At 35.8% G+C, this 24860-nt stretch overlaps 1 protein-coding gene across 4 annotated transcripts in view; it reads right to left on the bottom strand.

Annotated features, from left to right (window-relative positions):
* The window catches only part of LOC115210278 (YTH domain-containing family protein 1), a 100402-nt gene that overhangs the window by 37573 nt on the left and 37969 nt on the right, over window positions 1–24860 (bottom strand). For 3 of the 4 annotated variants that reach the window (XM_036502398.1, XM_036502399.1, XM_036502397.1), the window contains 5 exons: window positions 19868–19892; window positions 18415–18482; window positions 14344–14382; window positions 12007–12072; window positions 7071–8405 (listed from right to left, as the gene is read on the bottom strand). In XM_036502398.1, the coding sequence (XP_036358291.1) occupies window positions 7071–8405; window positions 12007–12072; window positions 14344–14382; window positions 18415–18482; window positions 19868–19892 (1533 nt within the window). The remainder of the gene's footprint in view (window positions 1–7070; window positions 8406–12006; window positions 12073–14343; window positions 14383–18414; window positions 18483–19867; window positions 19893–24860) is intronic. The other variant, XM_029778771.2, reaches the window with a different exon arrangement.

Genomic DNA, 24860 nt, shown 5'->3' with positions numbered 1-24860 from the left:
AAAGTCAACCTCGGCAAATGAAATACCGCTAAGCATTTCGCTCAGCGTGCTAGCGTTTCTGCCAGCTTGGGAGAAGTAATCATCATTATTTAACGTCCACTTTCCACATTGGAATGGGTTGGGTGGTTTGACAGGAGCAAGGCCAGGGGCCACACCAGGCTCCAATTGTCTATTTTGGCATGGTTTCTATGGCTGGATGACCTTCCTAATGCTAACCACTCTACAGAGTGTACTGGGTGATTTTTACATGGCACCAGTACCAACAGGATCGCCAAATAACTTGAAAGACAAAACCCCCTCAGCTGAGAGGAGGAAGTGGTAATGAGGTAGGATAGCTTTGTGCCAGTTGATAAGAGATTAGAGAGACAGGGATAGGTGTCCTGCCGTAAAGTGAAAATGAAAGTAATATGACTGGAAAAAAAAAAAAAGATGAATGCACCATCTGCTATCATCTGAAAGGAAATTTTCTTTATATTTTGTGTCAAATTGATTTTTTTGTTTAGTCAAAGGAAAAAGGAGGTTATCGTTGTTGTAAAGTCAGCTTTTCCATGCTTCTATGAGTTGGACAAAGTTTTGTTGAGATGGATTATTCTAAAGCCAAATATCCTTCTTGTTGCCAACTTACACCTGTTTCCAAGAAAGCTAGTATTTGCCAATGCCCATGTTTTCACAGAACATTCAGAATGAAGAATATTGCTTGCGTGGGTAGTGCACTCATTTACAACTATCACATGATGTCGAGGCAAGGAGACAGTCTTTCTCATACACACATACAACAGCATAAATGAATTCCAGGCTAACAAGATGGGAAAACATTGGTTAGGAGAAAATCCCAGAGAACTCTGGTTTTGGATGGGTGGCAGGATTGTGCAGTATAGTGGATGGGAAGATAAAGACTGATGGATGGGAGGTAATACAAATAGATCTTTTACCGGTTTCCAATCATTGGACTGCAGCCAGACAGGGGCAGTGCCTTGAAAGAGTAAGTCAAAAAAATCATCCCCAGTACTAGTACTTATTCTATTAGTCTCTCTTGCTGGACTGCTAAGTTATGAGGACACAAACATGCCAACACTTGATGTCAAGCAGTAGCAGGGGAGTCAACACACAGAGGGGACAAACAAGGACAGACAAATTGATTAAGTCAATTATATTGACCCCAGTGCGTAACTGGTACTTATTTAATCAACCCCGAAAGGATGAAAGGCAAAGTCGACCTTGGCAGAATTTGAACTCAGAACGCAGCGGCGGACGAAATACCACAAAGCATTTCACCTGGCGTGCTAACGCTTCTGCCAGCTCGTCGCCTTTTGGTAGGAAGTTTCTGGAATTGGTCAGCCAAGGGCTATAGTAGAAAGCACTTGCTCAAAATGTTCTGCATAAGTTCAAAAGAGAATTATAGATCTGGTAGGGGAAAAGATTTGTTGTTTTAATAAAATAGGGAAGTAACATGTCTGTGGGATGGTAATTGTTGTGTTGGGGACCAAGTTTTTGCTAAACTAAATATTCATTTCCTCTAAATGCAGATGTGCATGTACGCACATGCATCCAAAATACGCGAACAGTATTTCAATACATATTGAGAATTTAAGAGATACAGCAACTAAACAAAACTGAGGAATTTTTTGTCCCAAAAGAGGAAAGCAAACAGACTGACATTAGTTATAGCAATATGGTTGCTATGGGAAACAAAACATCATTAATGAAGAACTAGCATTTGTAGCAAGATCGTCAGAGAATATTTCAACCAAAAAGGGGTTAGTCATAAGAGTGCCAAACATGAGGTTATGTAAAAAGAGAATGATTTTATACAGAAAAAACACAAAAACCAACAAATAATTTGCTGGTTTGTTGTGATCACTATATAAAATGTTTAACAAAGAAACACCCAAGCTATTCAATGCCAATTCAAATTTAGTCTTTACATAAAATGTACTAATCCTTTTGGATGTTTTTGGGTGCTGTCACAGATTTGGGCATTTCAAAATTAAGTGACAATTTCCTAATCTCTATATAAAGCTGAAGTTGTCTGTGTATGGTAGGTTTGGTAGCCTTCAACTAACACTATCTCCTCTGAGACCCTGCGGTGCAAGTTGACCAAAATTGAGAGTATGATAGAAGAAGGCTTGCTCTTCATTCCGTAGAAGAAAAAATTCAAATCGGACCATGTTAACACCAAAAATTATTTACATCACAAAGGTGCTTTTTTTCTATGAAAATTCCCCCTTTTTTTTTTTTTTTTTTTACTGCTGTGTCGCCATTTTTTGGTGTATTTCAACCAGAAAAATGTTCACTTAAAGAGAATAACAAGCTACATAATGCAAAATTTTTACTTTTCAAAAATCCTAATTCTAAAGGGTTGAAAGAAACCCGAGCAACGCCAGGCAATACTGCTAGTTTGTTATATAGATGTAATCTTACACACTGAACCTGAATTTGGGATTTGTTTATTTACAGAGATTCAAAGTTTGGTAACTTTTAGTCCAAGAAAACAGGAATTGGAAGCTGGTATTTTCTGCATTATAACTATCTGTCACAAAATGATATTGCCCATCAAAACCTGTGGTGGTGGTGGTTGAGTAGTGAATGTGTCAGATAACAGCTTTGCTTGTTACTATAGAAACAGATATTAATATGAGAGTTATTGTCATGTGTACGGTTGTGGCTTTTGATTGGTTAAAATTACACAAAATTTGCAAACTTTAAAACCTATCAACTTTATATTATTCATTTATGGCAAAAATTTTAACTTCATTTTCCTAATTAGCATACAATACTGTATACCAAATTTGGAAACACTTGGAACAAAATTGAAAATACATGAAATCTTTGACAGCAACTGAAAAGATCTGCCTTTCCAATGTGAACTAAGCTTAGCAGAATGAGAGGATTGAGTACAGCTGTTTGGACACTGATGGCATGGCATGGCTGATTGGACATTGAAATTATTTTCTCAATATTTTTTAGCACTGGAGGCAAACACACACACACACACACACACAGAAATATAGTTTTAACAGGGCCTGGATGAACATTGTAAAATCAACATGAGAGTAAACATTAACAACAGATTGTGAAGAAATAATAAAATGTGACACATTATAACAACCAAGGAACATATGGAAAACAGGGAAAAAAAAAACAATGGCTGTGGACATGCTCAACCCCTCATCAATTATCAATCAAAAATCATCACAATTTCACAGTTTAGTGGTATCAGCAACATAAGTTGCTGGATTATAAATTAATGGACATGAAAGGTGAGCACAAGAAAAAAACAAGTAGAAATAAAAAGATGGTCTCCAGAATGAACAGTAAAAAGGAATTATGAGGGAAATGGGGAAGAAGATGTAAAATGACAATGTAAGAAGACTAACCAAAAAAAAAATAATAAATGTATAATTTGTATACATAGAAAGCCTTTTGGCCATGTGACAGAAGTAAGGAAAGACAAGTGAAATATGAGAAGAAATACTGTTATCTCATCTGAAGCAATGCTCTTTGTGAGATGATGCAATTTCACAGTTATTTTACTTAATAAGTTTAAAGAATAAAACGTAATACCCTTTCACTAAGCCCCACAGCAAAAGAGGTGGAATAGCAAGAGTGATAGAATGAGGAGTTAAAATATCCCATGGCATTTGGTTGTGTAAATTTTAAGTTCAAATCACAATAAAATCTACTTTCTAATGTTTTTATGTATCAATCAAATAAGAATCAGGAGAAATTTAATTGACCAGGCTTCCCTCATTACAAATTTGTAGCTTTATACCATGTTAGAAACGAGTATTATAGATTAAAAACATCATGTACTTTTGATGTCTACCTTCCTCAAAATAGCTGCCACATCTGTACATCACAGATTAATATAATGGACAGAATCCCTGCATGTGAACCCTTCAAAACAGACATATGCTCTAATATACAGCATCACTATTTATGAGTAATAGAACGGGACTAGAACAATGGTTGTAACTACTAGATATTCTATGAGCTTCCTCAAGCCTTTGCCATAGCAACTCAGCATGCCAGTGGTTGCACTTCTATCAAATCATACCCTTCTGTGTTGGAAAAAGAAGGGCTGCATCAGATTACATTGTTCAAGATGTGCCGAACCAGAAAAAGATGAGACGGTCTGGTTGGAACACCACTGATAAATGTTTACTCAATTAAGCCTGACTTGGAGCTAAATAACAACCAGAAAATTCTTCGATGGATTTTATAAAAGCATGGGAACCATCAATGATATAAATACCAATGTGCAAAAGTGTTGATAAGTACACAATTACCACCAGACATTACATGTGAGTATGGTTCAGTAACATGTACCATGCTTTTGCTAATTGTTTTAGGTGCCAGTGTATTCATGAGCAGACACAGCATACAATTGGCCCTCTTAAAATACCCAATACAGCAGTGTTGACAGGAACAATGAGAAATGAAGCATCTTGCTCTTATGATAGAGAGATATTTATCAAAGGGTATATATAGTCAGTAATCAAGATTTTAGGACCCCATAAGATAGCTTCTTTTTTTTTTTTTTTTTTAAACATGATACAATAAGCTAACATTAACTTCTAAGAAAATCACTATTTAAAAAACATTTTTTTTCTACAGTCAATACATAAAATATAAGCTGTATACCTGTGTAGAATATTTACAGTAATTAAAGACATAAAATAATGAACAGAACTCAATCAAGGAGAAAACTTAATATCACATGTAATCTGTCTGTCTCTCTCAACTAGTCACATTGTGTGTGTGTGTGATAGTCATGCTAGTACAAAACCTCAAAGAGTATAGTTGATTAAACCAGTTATATTGTATATACCTAATAGTTATTTATTAATCTCAGAGAAAAGTAGCAAATTTGATGCTGACTGTTAAGTTTGATACTATCATTTTTGTAATTTTACAACGACAAAGGTTTTTCTCACATTGAAACAAAGTCACAAATTTGATGGTGACAAAACACAAGACAATTAATCTGAGCCAGTACAGGACTTAATTATTTTACTGATTGTGAAAAGATGATGAAAAGCTATGCTGTTTCCAGCAAAAAAGGACATCACTAGCTACAACAAAATACTACCATTTCAGTCATTTGGCAACAAGGATCTTGTCTCATTCATTCAGAAATAATCTGAGTTTAACACTGGAATATATATGAGTTTGGTGTGAGGAAAAGGAAAAGTTTAACCCTGCACAGGACCCTTCATCAAAGACTTCTTTTCCATATGGTCAACTTTTGTATTTTTTGTACTTCACCCTTTGCCTATTACATATGGCACACAAGACGTATTACCCTGGTGTCCTTGCACCATATATGACACTCATTCCCAATGTTTTTTTTCTAGCACCACAATAACATGGGACTTATGAAAGAAAAGTATTATATCATTCAGAACATATGAAATAAGGGATAATCACAAGCTGGAAAACAACCAATGGACATTTAGGACAAACTTATGAAAATGCTTTGGACAGGCTTAGATACCAAACCAGCACCAATCTCTGCAAATCTTAATGTACATTACAATTCAACCCAGATATATACCAGGTTATAAACAAATCTCATGGGAAAATAAAAAAGATTGCTGTATCATAATAATGTATATTGACAACAGAGAATGAATTCAGTTATGTTTCTTTACACTATTCACAAAAGAAATATCTGTGATTCTAATCATTGAAATACTGACAAAAACATGAATGGATTCAATTGAAAATATGCACAATGTAATTGAAAAGAATGTGGTTTAAGAGTCGGTCGGTATTTATGAAATTAATCAGTGATAATTTATTTATTTAGTTATTTATTTATTAGTGTTCATCACACATAATATTTCATTATAGCTGAGAGGTTATAGCCACGAACCAAGGGCTGAAATTTATGCAAATACACATAAACTGAGAAATTTCAACAAGTGTGTTTGCACGAAACTCCAGGCCCTTGATTCAATGATGCATTCTCAAGTATAAAATAAATAAAATAATATAAGCACTCTCTATATATTGAACTCTATTTCACCTGTATGTATAAGCAATCAAACACACATACACACAACTGATACATTGAACACAGGCACTTTATGATGGGTCAAAAAATAGCAAAGAGATGTTACATTAATGTACATATTCAGATTTAATTTGTAACTCATCGCGAGTTCATTTTTATGTATTTTCATTTGGAAAAATAAATAAAATATCACCAATAATATCACAAATAAAATATCACCAACAGACATATGTGAAAATAAGTGACTGATATATTTGTATAATGATTACCTAATTGGAATTACAAATTCATGTTTTGTAATTTCAATTGTACGAATATGGGGTTTGTAACGCAAGTTGCACAAATATGAAAACACAGACATAATATTCACTTAAAAATGAATTTCAGTAGACTAATAAAAATACATATAAAAGTAATCTGAATTACCATATTTGATGGCATAAAAGATGCAGAGCATGTCAGATGCTCCCTAATTTCAGCAGTACATTTTCAGGGGAAAAGCTTTTAAAGAATGTAATATTTAAACCAATCTTAGAGTACTTTACAAAAGCAGCATAGTTATAGCAGAAATCATTATATTCTATATAAAAAGTTAGCAGTACAGTCGAAAACATATAACAAGAAATTACAATATTTAGACATAATGGATTAGCTGGTACAAACAAACACTGCCAGTCCATTGTTATGGTAATTCCTGTTACAGCACAATTAATAATAATAATTTTTAAGTAAATATTATGGAGTCAGGTTAGACAGAAAAGACCATCTGGACAAAATTAGTTTACAGATGGCCCAACTTTGCATATAAGATGCAAGGTAATATTCTGAGACTGGAGATAATTAGAGCACCGTGTATGCCATCAAATACGGTATACAAAAAGATATGCAATACAAATTTCAAGAATACGGAAAGATCAAAAACTAAAGAAAAAAATGGAATCTTTTGTGTGTCACCACCCGACTTCAATATACTTGTTGTGTATGTTTATTATTTTTTCTTTTGTTTTTGTTTTGTTTTATTGTGTTTGTGTGTTTTAATGGGAATACTCACCTTTTTGGTAAGATCTTCCTCCTGTCGTTTCTCATAATGTCCGAAATCATCAAAGATGGACGTTGAGTGCCGAAAATTGTGCAGGATTTTCAGCACCTGCTTACCCTTTTCTGGTGGTACTTCTTGAGTGTCCCTTGAGTTGGTGACTGGCTTATTCTCATTGTTTTCCAAGCGAATGTGTCGCAATTGACTATTTGGCACATCCTTCACATAAATCCATTTCACTTCAAACTGACCTTTCCATTTGTCTTGGGCCCATACTCCACTGTTGGTGGAATAGTCCACAGGTGACATCATCTGGGCCATACCACAGAAATGTCCACTACCATTGACACTATAGAAAAGGTATACAGGACCCTTGCCCTCTCTTTCTCTGTAAGCCCCATCCAGTCTCTTATTACCATGCTCAGTGCTGCACCAAATATTATATTTTATTGATCGGTGAATGTCATCCTCAGAGTAACTTTTTATGATAAAAAAGCGAGCCCCTTTTGGATTCAGATTGAAATCTTTTGGATTATATTGATTAACAGATCGCAGCTTTTCCAAAACTGGGTGAGGTAAACTAGGAGAAGATGGAGGTCCATTCAAAGATCCTGCATTACCAACATTAGCTGAAGGTGGACTTGAGTTTCCTGATGGAGCATTGTTATAAGCTGCCATAGTACGACGAGGTGCACTCCATACTTGTCTCCCTTGATTCGCCTGCTTGCTGTTGTTATTGTTTTTGTTATCCCAAGTACCAATGTCCATACTCTTTGGTGTCATGGGAGCACGGGGCATAGTGCGTGCCTTAATCTGCGGCTGAGGCCGAGCTGGCTGGCTAGCTACAGCGGCCCAAGAGGTTTTCTTTGGCCCCTGTGGTGGAGATGGCCCAGCCGAACCAGGTGGACCGACTTGAATAGATCCGTCAATCACACCGGCCTGCACAGAATCATTTCCAACACCATCTGACAACTTCTTTTCTCCAGTAATGCTCATGCCCTTCAGCCCCTGCTCAACACTGTTCACAGTGTCACGATCTTGCTCTCCATTCATTGGCCCATAGCCATCAGAAGAAATCATATCAGTGCCATAGTAATCCTTGCGGGTGGCATTATTCCAATAGTCGCTGCCATTGTAATCCCAACCAAATTGGGCATATCCAAATCCACTAAAGACGCTGCTGTAGTCATAGCCCCCAAGGGGGAACACGTTGGCATCTCTTCCACTTGACCATGTTGCATCACCAACCCCTTGTCCCAAATAAGGGAAGGAGATTGGTTGGTTGTAGTAGCTTGGTAGAAATTGATCCGAGACTCCTGGACTTGACATGGGACCTGTTCCATATCCTCCCTGAGAAGTAATCCATTAGTAACCGAAATGAAAAGAGAAAGAAAAGAGAAAAATACAATGTATTAGTTAATCATATATAAACATATATACATACACACACTAACAATATTAAAAAAATTTTTCTTATAAATATAAAATTTAAAATGCAGAAATAAATATTACAATCGCTGTCTTAATACAGTTATTTTACTAACAATGTTTGTGGCAATTATAAATCCCACATTACTTCTAGAAAGGTTTTAAGACACTTCAGATGGTAAAGTGCATTTAAAGGGAGTTAGTACAGTACAGAGTGAAGTGGAATGTGTGTGTGTGTGTGTGATTCACAGAAAATAAATTTTATAAATTTTTTACTCCAGGTATTGGCGTACTATTTGTGATGAAGATAATTAAAACTCACCCAAGAAATAAAAGTGTGACGTGTAATTTTTGTAGTGTTTGGGGGAAAATTCAGTAAAAAAAAAATTAAAACAAAAATGTTTTCTTGATATGTGAAACTGAAAACAATCTTTTACAGTAATAATAATAATGATGATGTATTTAACACTGAATCCTCAATAGAATTAAGATTTGAGCGACACTAGAACTTATTTAGCCCCTGGTCAGCCCCAATCAAGCACATCTATGATGAAGGGCATTTCAAATATAATGATCCCATTTTTGTTTGCACATTACTCAATGTCCACTTCCTTCTCCTTTTTCTTTTTTTTGAAAACATCAAAATGGCTTGAAGGCAAATTGGTTGTTATTTCCAGCAAAAGAGAAACCTTATAGAGGTAATGCCTGAGAGAAAGTTTTATCCAACGGAGTGATATTGCAATGAGAAATTATAAAAATAATTGTTCCTAATGTAGGCAGCAAATCAAAAATTTTGTGGGTAGGGTATATTCAATCATATCAACCCCAATATTTGGCTGGTACTTGATGAAAAGGAAAGTTGACCTCAAGAGGATCTGAATTCAGAACTTAAAAAGAGCCAGAAGAAATACTATATCACAAAGCATTTAGCCCCAACACTTAAACGATTCTGCTATCATCTCTTTGCCACAATTATATGTCAAATCAAAGAATATGACAAGAGTTCTTCCATCATTATTTAATTTTAGTCGCAGAAATGTTGCCCGTAATTTTCTATTCTTCTAGATTGGGAAAATAAGAGATAAATAAATCAGGAAGTATTTATTTATGTGGTTAATATTCAGTTTGAATCGATGCAATGTTAATGGTTAGAGGAGGAAAAACGTAAGTCAGATGGGGTTGTAGAAAAGAAAATTTAAACGAAGCAAAGTGATTAGTATAGGGTCTAGAGGGAGAGCAAGACACAAAGTAATAAGGAGAGAAAAGATAGGCATAATCAGTCAGCCAAGTTTAGTAATTGGGAGAGGAAACAATGGAAAGTTTACATTTTGTCAAAAAAAGGACTTGGGTTTGGAGATTGCAAGTTCAATGCTTATTTGTCAAGTAAATGATTTTTCACTGATTATATCTAGAATTAATGTGCACATGCAATGGATATATATCATATTTTATGTATAAACAGCACAAAACATTTTCCCGATGTGTAAGGAGGGATACAGTTCATGATGGGGAATTAAACCAAACATATTTTAATGACATTCCATTGTTTTATCAGACACTTTACAATCCACTGCTGTTTGTATGCAAGGAAAAGTGTAGTTGCTCCAGAGAAAATTCCGACAACCTTTTCTTCCAACTTCTGTAGACTCAAGTGGATGATGGAAATTTTTTTTCTCTATGGAATACTACCTGGCTTTCAATAAATGATAAAATAACCTATTCGAGGCCAGTGCTAAAGATATCTTCAACTTGCAAAATTCTATGGTTAATAAACAAATAAGCACCAATAATATTGACTAAGAGGAAATAGGCTGTGTTTCTACAAAATTATCTCTTTCAAATCTTTTACTATTAAGCCATTGACTGCACCTATGCATTTTAACTGATTCTATCCGACTCCAATATTTTCAACTAGTAATGTGGAGGAAAAGCTGTTTTGGAGTAAAGGGACGTAACCAAATAAAGAGTTTTCTGTTTTTGATGAACTGATTCTATTGTAAAGACGTACACTTATACAGAAGGTAGAATCCCAGAGTCTATTTATCAAATTTCACTGACAAGGCTTTCGTCACACTGAGACTATAGAAGATACTAGCAGAGGATGTCACAGGTTGTCTACAGAATCCTGTCACTATGGAGCAAACTTCTTAATCCCAGAGCCATATGTCTATAATATTCTTGTGGTATTCCGTCGGTTATGGCAACGAGTTCCAGTTGATCCGATATCCAATCAACAGAACAGCCTGCTCATGAAATTAACGTGCAAGTGGCTGAGCACTCCACAGACACGCGTACTCTTAACATAGTTCTCGGGGAGATTCAGCGTGACACAGAGTGTGATAAGGCTGGCCCTTTGAAATACAGGTACAACAGAAATAGGAAGAAAGAGCAAGAGAAAGTTGTGGTGAAAGAGTACAGCAGGTTTCGCCACCACCCTCTGCCGGAGCCTCATGAGCTTTGGATCTTTTCACTCAATAAACTCATAATGCTCGGTCTGGGATTGAAACAGTGATCTTACAACTGTAAGTCCGCTGCCCTAACCACTGGGCCATTGCGCCTCCACAATATAATATTAGATAAATAGCTAATGCCATATTAGGTTTTAGCATGAGACTCAAAATCTAGTTTCATTTCCCAAACCAAAATATTTTACTTCAGTCATTTTTTTTTAAAAAAAAAAAGGAAAGAAAAATAGGCATGAATGCCATTACACTCCAGTTCCCCCACCTCCTAATTCAATTTCAGGCCTCACAAAACTATTGCTATCAGACAAATCTCTGCAAACACTAACTTCCTAAATAGCAGACTCCATAATAACACTGTTGTAGCTATTTACATGTTGTCGGAAGGTGTTTCCTTCCTTTCCTTGCACATGTGAGAGTTCATAGTTCGATGTAAGAAAAGCAATATTAGACAAACAATTTGGTTTGCTCTACATTAGACTCAACTATAACAGAAACAAGAAACAAAAAAAAAAAAAAAAAAATTAAATTCTTTCATTGATTAGTATGAAGCTAAAGACAGAAGGTTGATTGAACAATCACTAAGACCGCTACGCAGGGTATCAATCATTTTGGCATGTAAACTGACACATGACAAGCAATTTTAAGGCATAAGGTAATACATCAGCAAATTCAGCAATCATCTTTCACCTAAACCACCACCACCACCATCATCATCATTATCTTTATTACAACCCTTTGCAAATAGCATTGGCTGTCATCTGCTTCATCAACTCAGAAACAACTTGCTGAGTTCATTTTTGATCAGCCTGGAGAGCTTACAACTGAGTTCATACATTATCTCAAAATTAGAGTACGGGACCAAAGGAGCATGAAATAAGGACCATGGTAGGTTTGATATCTTGTTCAGTTAACCCTTTAGTATTTATCGAAATACTAACAGTGTTAGGATAGGTTTATAGAATTGATACAAAATTGATGATTCAAGGAAAACTATGATGTTCCAGTGTGATATGGTGGTGGTAGGGTTTCTTGCTAGCAAAAATAACATGCCAACAAACCTGGCTATGGCTGGTTTGAACAAGTGCCACTGGGTTGATCACAGCCAGATTTGGCCCATTTGAATGCTAAAGAGGATGAAAATAAACATATTGGGACATAATATGGAGGGGAACCTGCCTAATATCAATTGTACAAATTTGGTAAATTATTCCTTATGGATAATGTGAACATCTGAAGCTATATTTGTATGAGCAAGAGGTTGGTAAGTATGTGCATGTGAGTAACAGAATGAGGGAGAGTAAGGACTTAAACTTTAACCTAAGGAAAGAAACTTTTCCTGTGCTAGATGCAAAGTGACTAATTAGAAATATACATTCTTGATGGTCTGATTAATTCCTTTTGAACAAGGTTAGCTGAACAAAATATGCTTGGTGGAGAGGAGAGAGATAAAGAATTCAGAAGTCAATCAATGTACTTGGGTCTCATTCCCCCCGAGCTCACGGACAAAATAAATGATTATTCTGTTTTTAACTAAAGTGTCATTAATACTTAACAAAGAGGAACATGAAATGAAAACAGTAAATTACAAAAATATTTAGGGTTAGCACTCATAAATAATCATTGTCATCATACTCTAATGTCCATTGTCCACACTGGCATGGGTTGGACGGTTTGACCAGGGCTGGCAAGCTGGAAGGCCGCACCAGATTCCAGTCTGATTTGGCATGGTTTTCAACAGCTGGATGCCCTTCCTAATGCCAACCACTCTGAGTGTAACGGGTGCGTTTATGTACCTCGGGCATGACACCAGCATCTACCACAACTGCAATTTTGCTTGGCTTGATGGGTCTTCTTCTCAAGCACAACATAATGCCAAAGGTCTCGGTCATTACATCCGTGAGGCCCAACACTCATTAAGAACTCGGCCACTTTGCCTCCATGAGGCCCAATGCACGAGAGGAACTCAGCCACTTTCTAACAAGTTATTACTTTCTGTATAAATATATGACCCCCCCAACATCAATCATTAGTACTTTTTTTTTTTTATGTTCAAGCCTGCAGGTGTTTGGCTGTTTCTGCACATTTAAACACTCACATAAATAATTAAGTGCAGCTGTTGCATTGTTGGAAGCTGTTTCTGCAACCACCTACACATGGTGTCAGAATAACACTAATTTCAGATAAAATAATTCCAAGCAAATCACATTATAAAATTATCATCATCATTGTTCAACCGTGGTCGAGACAATGGAATTTACTGTTACACCAGACTTCACGGTCCATCATAGCATTACGGAGGTCCTGTTGCTGGATGCCTGTATCCCTGGAGATTACATCAGGGTAGGAGAGAGTGTGCCCTCTGGTATCGCGAGCAGATGGCTTCCAGAGAAGAGTAGAAATTACCTCGTTTTCAGCTCAACAACAATGTCCAGCAAACTGGACTCTTCTACCTTTCACAAGAGATGATACAGGTAGTAGTTTCCCATATATTTGTACTTTGGTTGGATGACGCTTCCACGAGAGATTTTGAGCTCTCATAAAGAGGCGAGTGTAAGTTCCATCCAACTGCCTCTCAAGCTTCTTTGATAAAATCCAGGTTTCTGAGCCATATAGTAGAATTGGTTCTACTGTGGCTTTGAAGATTTTAAGTTTGAAATCTCTACTTAGATTTGATGACCAGATCTTATGCATATCATTACAGGCTGACCAGGCCATACCCTTTCTATGGCTGGCCTGGACAGCCATAGCCATTATTAAATGATAGCACTTTAACGTAAGTATCTTTAGGCTATTACCCAAGACGTTCAGCCATTCAACCAATTCATGCCCTTGCCTGCTTCTAAAGCCTTGTCCTCTCCATTTCCAACCCATTTAAGTCTAGCTTAAAGTTACCACAATATGGAATAGCAAAATTCAGACAGCCACACATTAATAAGATACTGGTCTATCAAATTTTTGTCTCTTAAGTTCAAAATCCTGGGGGAATTTTCATTGCCTGGAGACAAGAGTATTTACTAGATTGTAAAAAATAAACTGAGAATGCTGCTTATGATAGGCTGATGTCCTGTCTAAGGACGGATTAATCTACTAAATCTGGACCCTAGACAAGTACTATTTCTAAACAAAAAAAATTTAAGGCATTGAAGACATGAAAACTATATAATAATTTTCAGTTTTAGCACAAGGTTATGTTTTGTGTGAGAAGTGTAGTTAGATATATTGACTGCATTACATTGCCTGGCACTTATTCTAATGACCCTGGCTTGATGAGATGAGGTACAATATCAATCACAGCAGTATCTGAATTGAATGTAATACTGCAAAGCATTATATTCAGTTCTTCACTGTTTCCACAACAAATAGTAATAATACAATATAAGAGAAATCATTCTAACCTGGTTAGACTGGAGACAACTTCGCAGATAAGCTGAGTCCTATGGAAACAAAATATTAAATATTAAATTACAAAACAACAAAACACATATATCAATGAAGGATAATCAAAGAGAAGAGACATGAATATCAATTAGTTAATCTCAGTTTATATAATGACAATGCATGGTTTAACTTTCCCCCAAACCTCCAGAGCAAACAACAGACATCAAGGAATAATCTGAACCCTCCACCTCACAAGGCCCAGACCTATTTCTTTACTACCCACAAAGGGATTAACACAGAGAGGACAAACAAGGACAGACAAACAGATTAAGTCAATTATATTGACCCCAGTACGTAACTAGTACTTATTTAATCAACCCCGAAAGGATGAAAGGCAAAGTCAACCTCGGTTGAATTTGAACTCAGAACGTAGCGGCAGACAAAATACTGCTAAGCATTTCACCCGGCGTTCTAACGTTTCAGCCAGCTCACCACCTTCAAGGCCCAGACTTAATTTTCATAAAACGGTTCATCATTAAATCAAATCTAGTTTATAACGGAGTTATTTTACTGATCCATAACCTAAAGATAAAATCTAAGTCAATTGTTGTAGTATTTGAAGTCAAAAGAGTTGGATGAAATAGTTATCCAGTCTAATACTGTCTTGAACCCAATGCATTTAACTAAACAAAGAATATTAATAACTGAAGCATCGGTACTTTCCTATTATTGACAGCCAATTACATATTTACAAAACGATTAATGAATAAACTATAACAGTCACTCATGAGGTAGGAGTCATAGTCTATTTGGCAGACTTTCAGACTAGCTATCATTACCAAATGAAGAAGAAAAAGGGTAAGGAATTGAGTGGTTGTTTCCTTCTGTGAAAGGAATTTTTATCCAACCAATTAAAAAAAATTTTTTGCCCTCCAATTTTATGCAATAAATTTTTACTGGTATTTTTCTCTGTGAGAAACTAATACCAATTTCAAAACTCCAATGATCAACTATTACACACGCCTCATGAGTGTAATAGCAGATTCACTAATACATTAGTAAATAAAAGAACTGGCTGTTAATAATAGGTTACTAAGGATTCAGAATTACATTAAAATAGTTGCTTTTTGAAATCATACAAACACAAAAAGATGTTAGATCCTCAAACCCATGCTTCTTGCTCAACCTATTCTCTTTTTCTTTTTAAGCAGGTTACATCGTAGCATACTAGAGTAAAAACCAATCAGATTATATACAAAATGAGTGCATGTTGATCTAAGTACAAAATAGTTTCTGTTTCCCAAATTGCAGATAGACTTTACCCTAGCTGACTGTCCTACTCTAATTATAGAGAAAAAACAAAAAAAAACAAAACATCTGATGAAGAATGTCCAGATTATAGAAAGGCAATATTTATAACGGATTATTAATTATTTAAGCCTTCCGGTACATTTAAGCTATTTCTTCATTAAGGATCTATCCTCATAATAATAATAATAATAAAAAAGATTTTAAAATGTTCACTGCCACAGGAGTCATGCAACAACATGTCAATTCATGTCAAATCAAGTTTAAGCTAAGACAACAGACAAAAAATGCACATCCACAGCAGTTTCCTGCTTATTACAAAAGCTACTCAATGGAAACATAACCTTTACTTCTGCACACATACGATATACAATAGAGACCAAGAGAGAAGGAACATCATCCATACTCAATACAAAGGCAATGTGAAAGGACAACAGATCCGTTGACTAATTAAGCTGAATATTTTCCCAATAGCAAAGTATAGTTAGAATAAAATTTGACTAGAAAAACATCCGAAAAAAAATTTTTTAAATAAGAAAATAAAATAAAGAGAGAAATGAAGATTCGTGCAAAATGGAATTATAATTCCCGATAACAGATAATACAATTATTTACCAAAGAATAAACATGTTGACCAACCATGGCTTGCTTCTTTTGGAGAAATAAGCAAGTCTATAGTGGAAGCTACTTGACATTTTGAATCCAGATTAAACTCAGAAGTATGTGTCTAAGCATCACACGTTAATATATTAATCTGTTTATTCCTTATTTTATCTCAAAAATAACAAATTGCAAGTCACCAAATTCAACAGATGTAATATTTTTCCTGAAACCTCTTAGAGACATACATACATCTTTCACAAGTTAAAATTATATTTTGAACTTTATCATAGCTCAATCCCAAGCACAAAACTGGTCAAGTTCTTAATGACTTATTTTACATTATTTTTGTCAGGTTGCTCTTGAGTGCTACTGGTAACATGTAGTCCAGTACAACTTGTCACACGGTCGGGTCACTGGAAACCCCATCAAGCTTGCTTGGTGAGGAGAGTGATTGTTGGTGTCCAATTTTTGCAGGACGAAAAATAAGACCCATCAAAGGGCAGAAGAACTCCTGTGTAGTCAATGGCCAATTCAACAAGTACCTTGTTGTGATGAAGTGCCTGTGTGCTCCACTGACCTGGGGAGCTATGCTGGAGGGAAAGAAATCTTCAGGCAGGTCTTACCAGGCCAGACAGGTCGAAGGGTAGGAGACAGACAAAACCTTAAAGACAATAAATCGAAGCGTCGACAGCAGAGCATGGATTTAGTTATTGGCAGGCCCTAAAAGATCAGATTCCTGGCTTTGAACAAGCAGGATGTCATGCAGAGGATCTTGACTACAAGACAATGGATGGGACCCTTATATTCCTAGTTACAGCACATGCAGCAGCGCCCTGTGACTCCTATAGTATGTGCAACCGAAACCCCTAGATGAGATGAGATATACATAATTACGCTTACAAAACATCAGATGCTTCACAAAATGGAAAAGTATGCTAGCCAGACATTAATAAATGACATCCATAATCTTAATTACTAACCCAAATCAAGTGGAATCAAAGTTAGCTTTTCAATTTTTGATTTCTTATAATATACAAACCAATGATAAAAACAGTAGCTGTCATAACACATTACAAATATGAAACAGAATGAAAATAAAATTTTAAAAATATAGTTGTGTAAAATCTCCATGTCCTCATCATGGTTTTAGGGTGCTTTTTCTCTGTTCTGGTATAGGCTGGACTGGTCAACAATACAGTAAATTCCCATGAATGGTCAAATCCTGTTATCTCATCTGTGAAGTTGATAATGTTCTGAAGCTGTGGTCAGTTTCTTCTTCATATACTTCAACTGTGGGCGTCCACCAAGCTTTCATGTCATTGCAATGTAACCGTGTCCCCTGCTACATTGACCGAACAATTTTTCATCCTCAGCTGTTATTGTTATTTTTTAATATTGTATTATTGAACAGAAAAAAATTAAAAAACAAAACCAAGCTATAATAATAAAAATCACGATTTACCCTTCTTAAGCACAAGATTACACAACCAATAACATCATCATACCATTTTAAGTATTTTTTTTATTATGTAAATTACCAACAGTAAATTGAGTAAATTTAAGACATTACTTCCCAAGCCATGGGACTCATAGAGCCAGTTACCTAGTTTCCTCAGATTGCAACACAGCCAATGAACAGGGTTTACGGCAGACAAATCAGTCGATCTCCAATTCCAATGAGTAATCTGTTTCCTAGCCAATGGAATAATTTACTCATTGAAGGTGAGTATTAGCATTAGGTGAGTATTCCATGTACATGTACTCTCAATGGATGTTTCAAGGCAGAACCAACGAGATGCAGAATGTGACAAAATTAGACTTTGTTGAATTACAGGTACAATCCATCCAACAGGCTCTGGCAGTTTCCATCTCCTCCATTTTAGTCACAAGTTATGCATCAAATATAAAGCTTTGGTAAAAAAAAAAAAACCTTGCCCAAGATGTTCCGCAGTGGAACTGAACCTATGGCTTTGTGATTGTAATGTGGACTTTAATCATTCTGCCATGTTGCATCCCCAAGAGAGGCAAGTATCAAATGATGATGATGATAATAATAATAATAATAATAATAAATGTATATCAAGGCATATAAATAAAAAGCAGCAATGTATAAATCAATGTAAATAAAACCGTTTTTTCAAGGTAGCAAACAAAACAACATCCAAAACGATGCTTACTTGCTGAGGTTGATGCAAATAATGATCGAAGTCCTCGTTTTTTACTTCTTTTGCTGAGCCATTGGCCACTGGAAAATATTGAAAAACAGTTTATTGTTATTAGCTTAACTGGAAAAGAAATGCAACAGAATAATAAATGCTAATAAATTACATTTAAACATCAGTGATAGACAAAACTATTTTACAAGGAATCTTAATACTGTTTATTGCTATAAACGAAAAACCTAACTGATGACAGTCAAGGCTGATCTGGAACCCAACCTAGGTCTCCATATCTACAGCGTTCGCCACTGGAATAAGGAGTGGCTGGAGATCACACAGTCGTTAGCCTCAAATCGCCAGGTCTGGTCAGCATTTGTAAGAGATGCAGCATTGAGGATGAATGAAGCTAGCTCAACCCACCCCGGGTGAATGCTGTCTCAAGTAAAGTCAAGTTATTGCTATAAAGAGTAATTAAATTTGAAGGTGGTCCTTTTAATGAAAGAGATAGAATGTGTATTCATATTCAATGATAAACTGTCCAGTCAATCTCACATTTACATCTCATGCAATCCATTAGAATTTCTCGGATGGATTTCCAAAATTCGGAGTAAATTAGAGGAACAAACATTGTAAGTTTGACTGATCACATCAGGTCCACCAAAGATTCTGTTTTATGTTCAAATTTGCCAGATCAAACCTCTAACATCTACTCTACAATATCATTCTAAAAACAAACAATCACAACACTGAAAGCTACAAGATAATGCATGATTAATTCAAAACAACATTAGCCACTCTGTCAACGATCACACTCGTATGGTGCTCTTTGCACCCCGCTAGCCGGATAAATTAGTCAAGCATAAGCTATTTATTAAATTGAAACCAATGACTGTCTCTTTGTTGCTGCTGTTGTTATTATCAATAATCTTTTCTATTATAGGCACAAGGCCTGAAACTTAAGTTCATTATATAGACTCCAGTGCTCGCCTAGTGCTTATTTTATCAACCTAGGCAGTATTTGAACACCAATATAAGGTTACCAACTTGTAGAAAGATAGATTTAATACACTCTCAGCTTATTCAATTAATTAATCCCTTCTATTATCCCCAATTCACATGAAATGGCTACAATGTTAGAACAAAAATAATTTCTATCACAGGCACAGGACTCCAGGGTTCTTTCTTTTCGTGTATGGGGGTGGGGAAATATTAATAGAAGTAAGCTCCCAGTGAGCCAAGACCAAAGATCTTGACACAATTTCAGATGGTAAAGTAATTTTCACTTCATTAAAGCTACCAATTAACATCTTTCGAGAAAAACAATGCTTCAGTTCTCATTATATAAAAAAAAAAAAAAAACAGAACCCACAAGGCCTTATGTCAAATCAAAAGAAACAATATTTCAATACTTAAAATAAGAACAAAGAAAAGGAAAGAGAGAGAGAAAAAGAAAAAGAAAGAAATTAAATACCTTGATTTGCTTGACCTTTTGCTCTCTGGTGTTTCATGGACAATGTTGGAGAAAAAAAATGAAAGATGTTTATTAGAAAATGAAAGGACAAGAGATTAACATAACATTTAGTCATTAAGCATAATGCATCATGATTTAAAGAAACTACTTTGTGTCACACAAGAACATATTTCTTTACTACCAACAAGGGGCTAAACACAGAGAGGACAAACAGATTAAGCCGATTACATCGACCCCCAGTGCGTAACTGGTACTTAATTTATCGACCCCGAAAGGATGAAAGGCAAAATCGACCTCGGCAGAATTTGAACTCAGAACATATCAACAGACGAAATACCACTAAGCATTTCGCCCGGTGCGCTAACGTGTTGGCCAGCTCGCCGCCTTAGTGTCACACAAGAACATTAAAAGATACAAACTATTCAGATCTTTACAAATAAAAAATAGATACATAGTTGTATTTCAGATATATTACTTTTGCTTGTTTGGATAAAATATCTTTTTTTTTAAAAACCCTTTTGATACCAACCTACCTGAAACCACAGCTGGTTGTTTTAAAGTGATCTAAATTAATACCTGCCCTCAAAACTTCAGGTTTAATTCATGTCCCAGGAACAAGTATAAAATGGATTATTTTGCTAAATTATTCAATAGTTTCAAAATAACTGAACCAAAGACAGTGTATTTCAATTGAAATATGGCAACAAAAGGGGGTTAAATTGACTGCTTGGTTTTTAAACAACTAAGCAATGTGTGTGTTTTATTGTTGACAGGACACAGTTCCGCTACTACAGACATGTGAGTAAAACAACCTAATTTGAAAGGTGTGTGTGTGAGCATGTAATCCCCAAAACCTCACCATTCCATAGTTCAATATTTTATTTTTCTATTCCGAAAGAGATCATCATCATCATTATCGTTTAAAGTCCGCCTTCCATGCTAGCATGGGTTGGACGATTTGACTGAGGGCTGGCAAACCAGATGGCTGCACTAGGCTCCAATCTTGATCTGGCAGAGTTTCTACAGCTGGATGCCCTTCCTAACGCCAACCACTCCGCGAGTGTAGTGGGTGCTTTTACGTGCCACCGGCACAGGGCCAGTCAGGCAGTACTGGCAATGACCTCACTTGAATCTTTTACACATGCCACCAGCACAGATGCCAGTAAGGCGATGCTGGTAACGATCATGCTCGAATGGTGTCTTTTACATGCCACCGGCATGGAGGCAAGATAGCCGCACTGGCAACAAGAAATATTCGATATAGAGAATCTTTTTGTTAAGATCCAATGTATCAGTCTTCTTATCAGCTTCCTGCAGCACCATTAACAGTATTAAAAGCAATAAATAAGTAGAAAATGTTTCACCAACAACAATTTCACATGTAAGATGGAAGTAAATATTCAAAAGAGTTATATTTAATTTGGGAATAAGATATACAAGTGATGCCATATTTTTAATGTATATGAACTGGCATTCAAAAAGTTTACAGGCATGGCTGTGTAGTAAGAAGCCTGCTTCCCAACCACATGGCTCCAGGTTCAGTCCCACTGTGTGGCACTTTGGGCAAGTGTCTTCTAGTATAGCTCAGGCTGACCAAAACCCTGTGAGTGGATATGGTAGATGGAAACTGAAAGAAGCCTATCATATATATATATATATATATGTATACATACATGCACACACCTGTGTGTGTCTTTGTGCTTGTCCCCGTACCCCCATAGTTTGACAACTGGTGTCAGTGTGTTTAAATTCCTGTAACTTGGCAGTTTGGCAAAAAACACCGACAGAATAAGCGCTAGGCTTAAAAAAAGAAAAGTCCTAGAGTCACTTTGTTCAATTCAAACCCTTCCAGGTGGTGCTCCAGCATAGCCACAGTCTAATGACAAACAAGTAAAAAACAAACAAAAGGTAACAAATTCATGTGTGTGTGTGTTTGCATGCATGTGCAAACACACACACACACACATGAATTTGTTACCTTGGACATCATCATAGTTTTACGTCCTCCTTCAATGCTGGCATGAGTCGGACGGTTTCACAGGAGCTGACCAGGCAGGAGACTGCACCAAACTTCTGTGTTTGTTTTGGCAGGGATTTTATGGCTGGTTCTTACAACTTTTATTTGATGCATTGTATACGAGGCCCACATAATGATGCCAGTGGTAATTATAGAAAAGCACATTGTTAAGCAACTGGTCGTATCAGTTGATATATTCAAGAAAGAGAGAAATATACTGGTTGTAATAGTAGACATGTGATATGAACAAATAAATGTAAAGTTCTAAATGAACAGCACTAACTTAAGAGGTACACTATGGAAAAAAACTCAAGGTAATATATACTACAAAACATAAACACACGCTCACAAACAAAAGAAATCAATGGTAATGAGATTAGTTTAACTGAAAGAGATTTTATACATGCAACCTTTTAACTTCTGTCCAAATTATATACAAAAATATGAGTGGTAAATATAAATTGGATAACAACTATTTCTGGAATGATTTACAGAATGGAATGTGCAAAAGAATTCATGCCTACAATCCTGAGGGTTGTGTGTGTGTGAAAGAGAGAGGGGGAGAGATAGAGAGGAATGGGGGGAGAAAGAGAGAGGAAATAAATATTATATAGATTTAAAAAAGGACAAGTAACTCAAGTGCACAATCCCAAAATAAGAGAATGTTTGCCATAGATAAGTGTTACATGGTCTTGAATTCAAAATTGGTCAAATCAATTCTTGGAAATAGATCTAGGAGAGAGCGGTTTCAAAAATAAACATTTCCCCTCATGTAAATGTTTTCCATTGCCACATGGGGCTGGTGCATTATTTAATTGTATTAAACAAGGATTTCATATCCTTCCACTTGAAAAAAGATGTCACTATGTTTCACAGAGGATATTTCCAGCTGATCTACCATCTATTCCAGACAAGGAGGCTGACACACATATAAGATTATGGTACTTTCCTATTATCGGCAGCCTATTATTTATTGTAGGATTAATAAATAAACTATTACACGCGTGAGACATGTAATAGTTGATCAGTAGACTTTCAGGATAGCTATCACTACCTTGTGGAGAAGGAAAAGCATCATGAACTAAATCATATGTGTGTGTGTGTGTGTGTGTGTGTGTATATATATATATATATATATATATATAAATAAAGGTGGCGAGCTGGCAGACACATTAGCGCACTGGGCGAAATGCTTAGCAGTATTTCGTCTGTCGTTACATTCTTAGATCAAATTCCGCCAAGGTCGACTTTGCCTTTCATCCTTTCGGAGTCAATAAATAAAGTACCAGTTTCGCACTGGGGTTGATGTAATCGACTTAATCCTTTTGTCTGTCCTTGTTTGTCCCCTCTATGTTTAGCCCCTTGTGGGCAATAAAGATATATATATAAATCAGTGTTCAAATAAGCAGCAGCAGCAGTAGATGTGACTCCAAAAGCTACATCATCCTAATATAATCCATTATATAAGAAAAACTGATGCAACAAACAATAACATTTAAAAAGAGATAATATATTGACAGGTAACGACTAATTCAGTCCTTGTTGCCCCACTGAGAGAAAATGTACAAGCTAAGGAGCAACACACTTGTGGCCCTAATATATCTGCTGATTATACAGAAGGGGTTCCAACATTGTGATGGATTCAAAGGAAGAGCATACAATAATACCTCCTAGTAATCTCCAATGATTATTTCACCTACTGGGCAGGTTGTACCTTACTAGCATTATGACCCGGCAATGCCGGGCCATAGTGCTAGTGCATGCATATACATCTGCGTGCGTGTGCACATACACGCGAGTACTGTCCAAATCTCCGACCAATCACATACAGTTAGCTGGCATTCAATTGGGTTTTGGATAGAAAATTCACAAAAAAGTCACTTCTATTGATTTTTTTTAAACAGCTTTGCAGGGTGACTGGGGAAATGTAAAGATGTGCACGGCCACCTTTGGATGGTTTTGAATGACCATAGAAAGTGCGAGCCCTCTAACTGAAAAATTGTGGATTTGTATAAAGGACACACACACAGACAGATATTTTGCTGTTTATATATATAGAGATTATACTCCAGAATATAACATTTAATTTTAAGTTTTAAAAGGGGATTGCAATCATGTAGCTCTATGTCTAAACAAAGAGGATTTTTTTTCTTAATTTTGAACTGTTTTGTGACAATATTGTAAAAAAAATCATGATTCCAATAAATTTTTAAAATATGAAGAAGTTATTAAAATAACTGTCGTTTATTAAGCTGTCATTTGGAATATAAATTAGCAAGAACATTTAATGAAAGGTTTTAATCAGGATCACTTTAAAACAGGGAATGTACATCATAGAATTAGATGGGTTGGCATCAAAATGGTTAATATCTTATTATCTCGTTAAACAACCAATTAACATTAACAGACAGTTTTGCTGTATTTAATAACACAGGCATGTATCCAAAAATAAAAAATTTACCTCTCCATAGAATTATAAATGCACAACACTGAATTTTTCAACTGCATTTAAATATAAGATCTATTAAAGTCAGCAAACACCCGCAATTATGAGAGAGGAAGAAATTTTAAGCAATTTTATAATTAATAAAACCGATACCAAATCAGCCATGAATTGCAAGTTACAGTAGTATCATAAAACAGTTGATGAACAAATCGTTAATGAATTCAAATCAAGATGTATGAATAATTTCTGGAAACCAGAGCATCCACCTTACTTTTCCTTTATAACAACTGTCCTGCAACAATTTAAATTAAATATTAACCACATTAATTTACACGTAATTAACCGCTATTGTCTAGTCTGAGGGAACCATAAGAGGAGTACACAGAAAGGTTCTAAAGCAATGGAATTTATTTTTAAAAATCCAAACAAGCCAACAAGGGAAGCTTTGCAGGACATTCCACCTGTAAAAGTAGCAACAAATTCCCCTCAAACCTCAATCCAGAGACATCAGATCTAATTCAGAGTACACT

Source organism: Octopus sinensis, linkage group LG4 (genome assembly GCF_006345805.1).
Source record: "Octopus sinensis linkage group LG4, ASM634580v1, whole genome shotgun sequence".
Lineage (NCBI taxonomy): Eukaryota > Metazoa > Mollusca > Cephalopoda > Octopoda > Octopodidae > Octopus > Octopus sinensis.
Note: the sequence above shows the minus strand (reverse complement) of the source record. Positions and strands in the feature narration are given on the sequence as shown.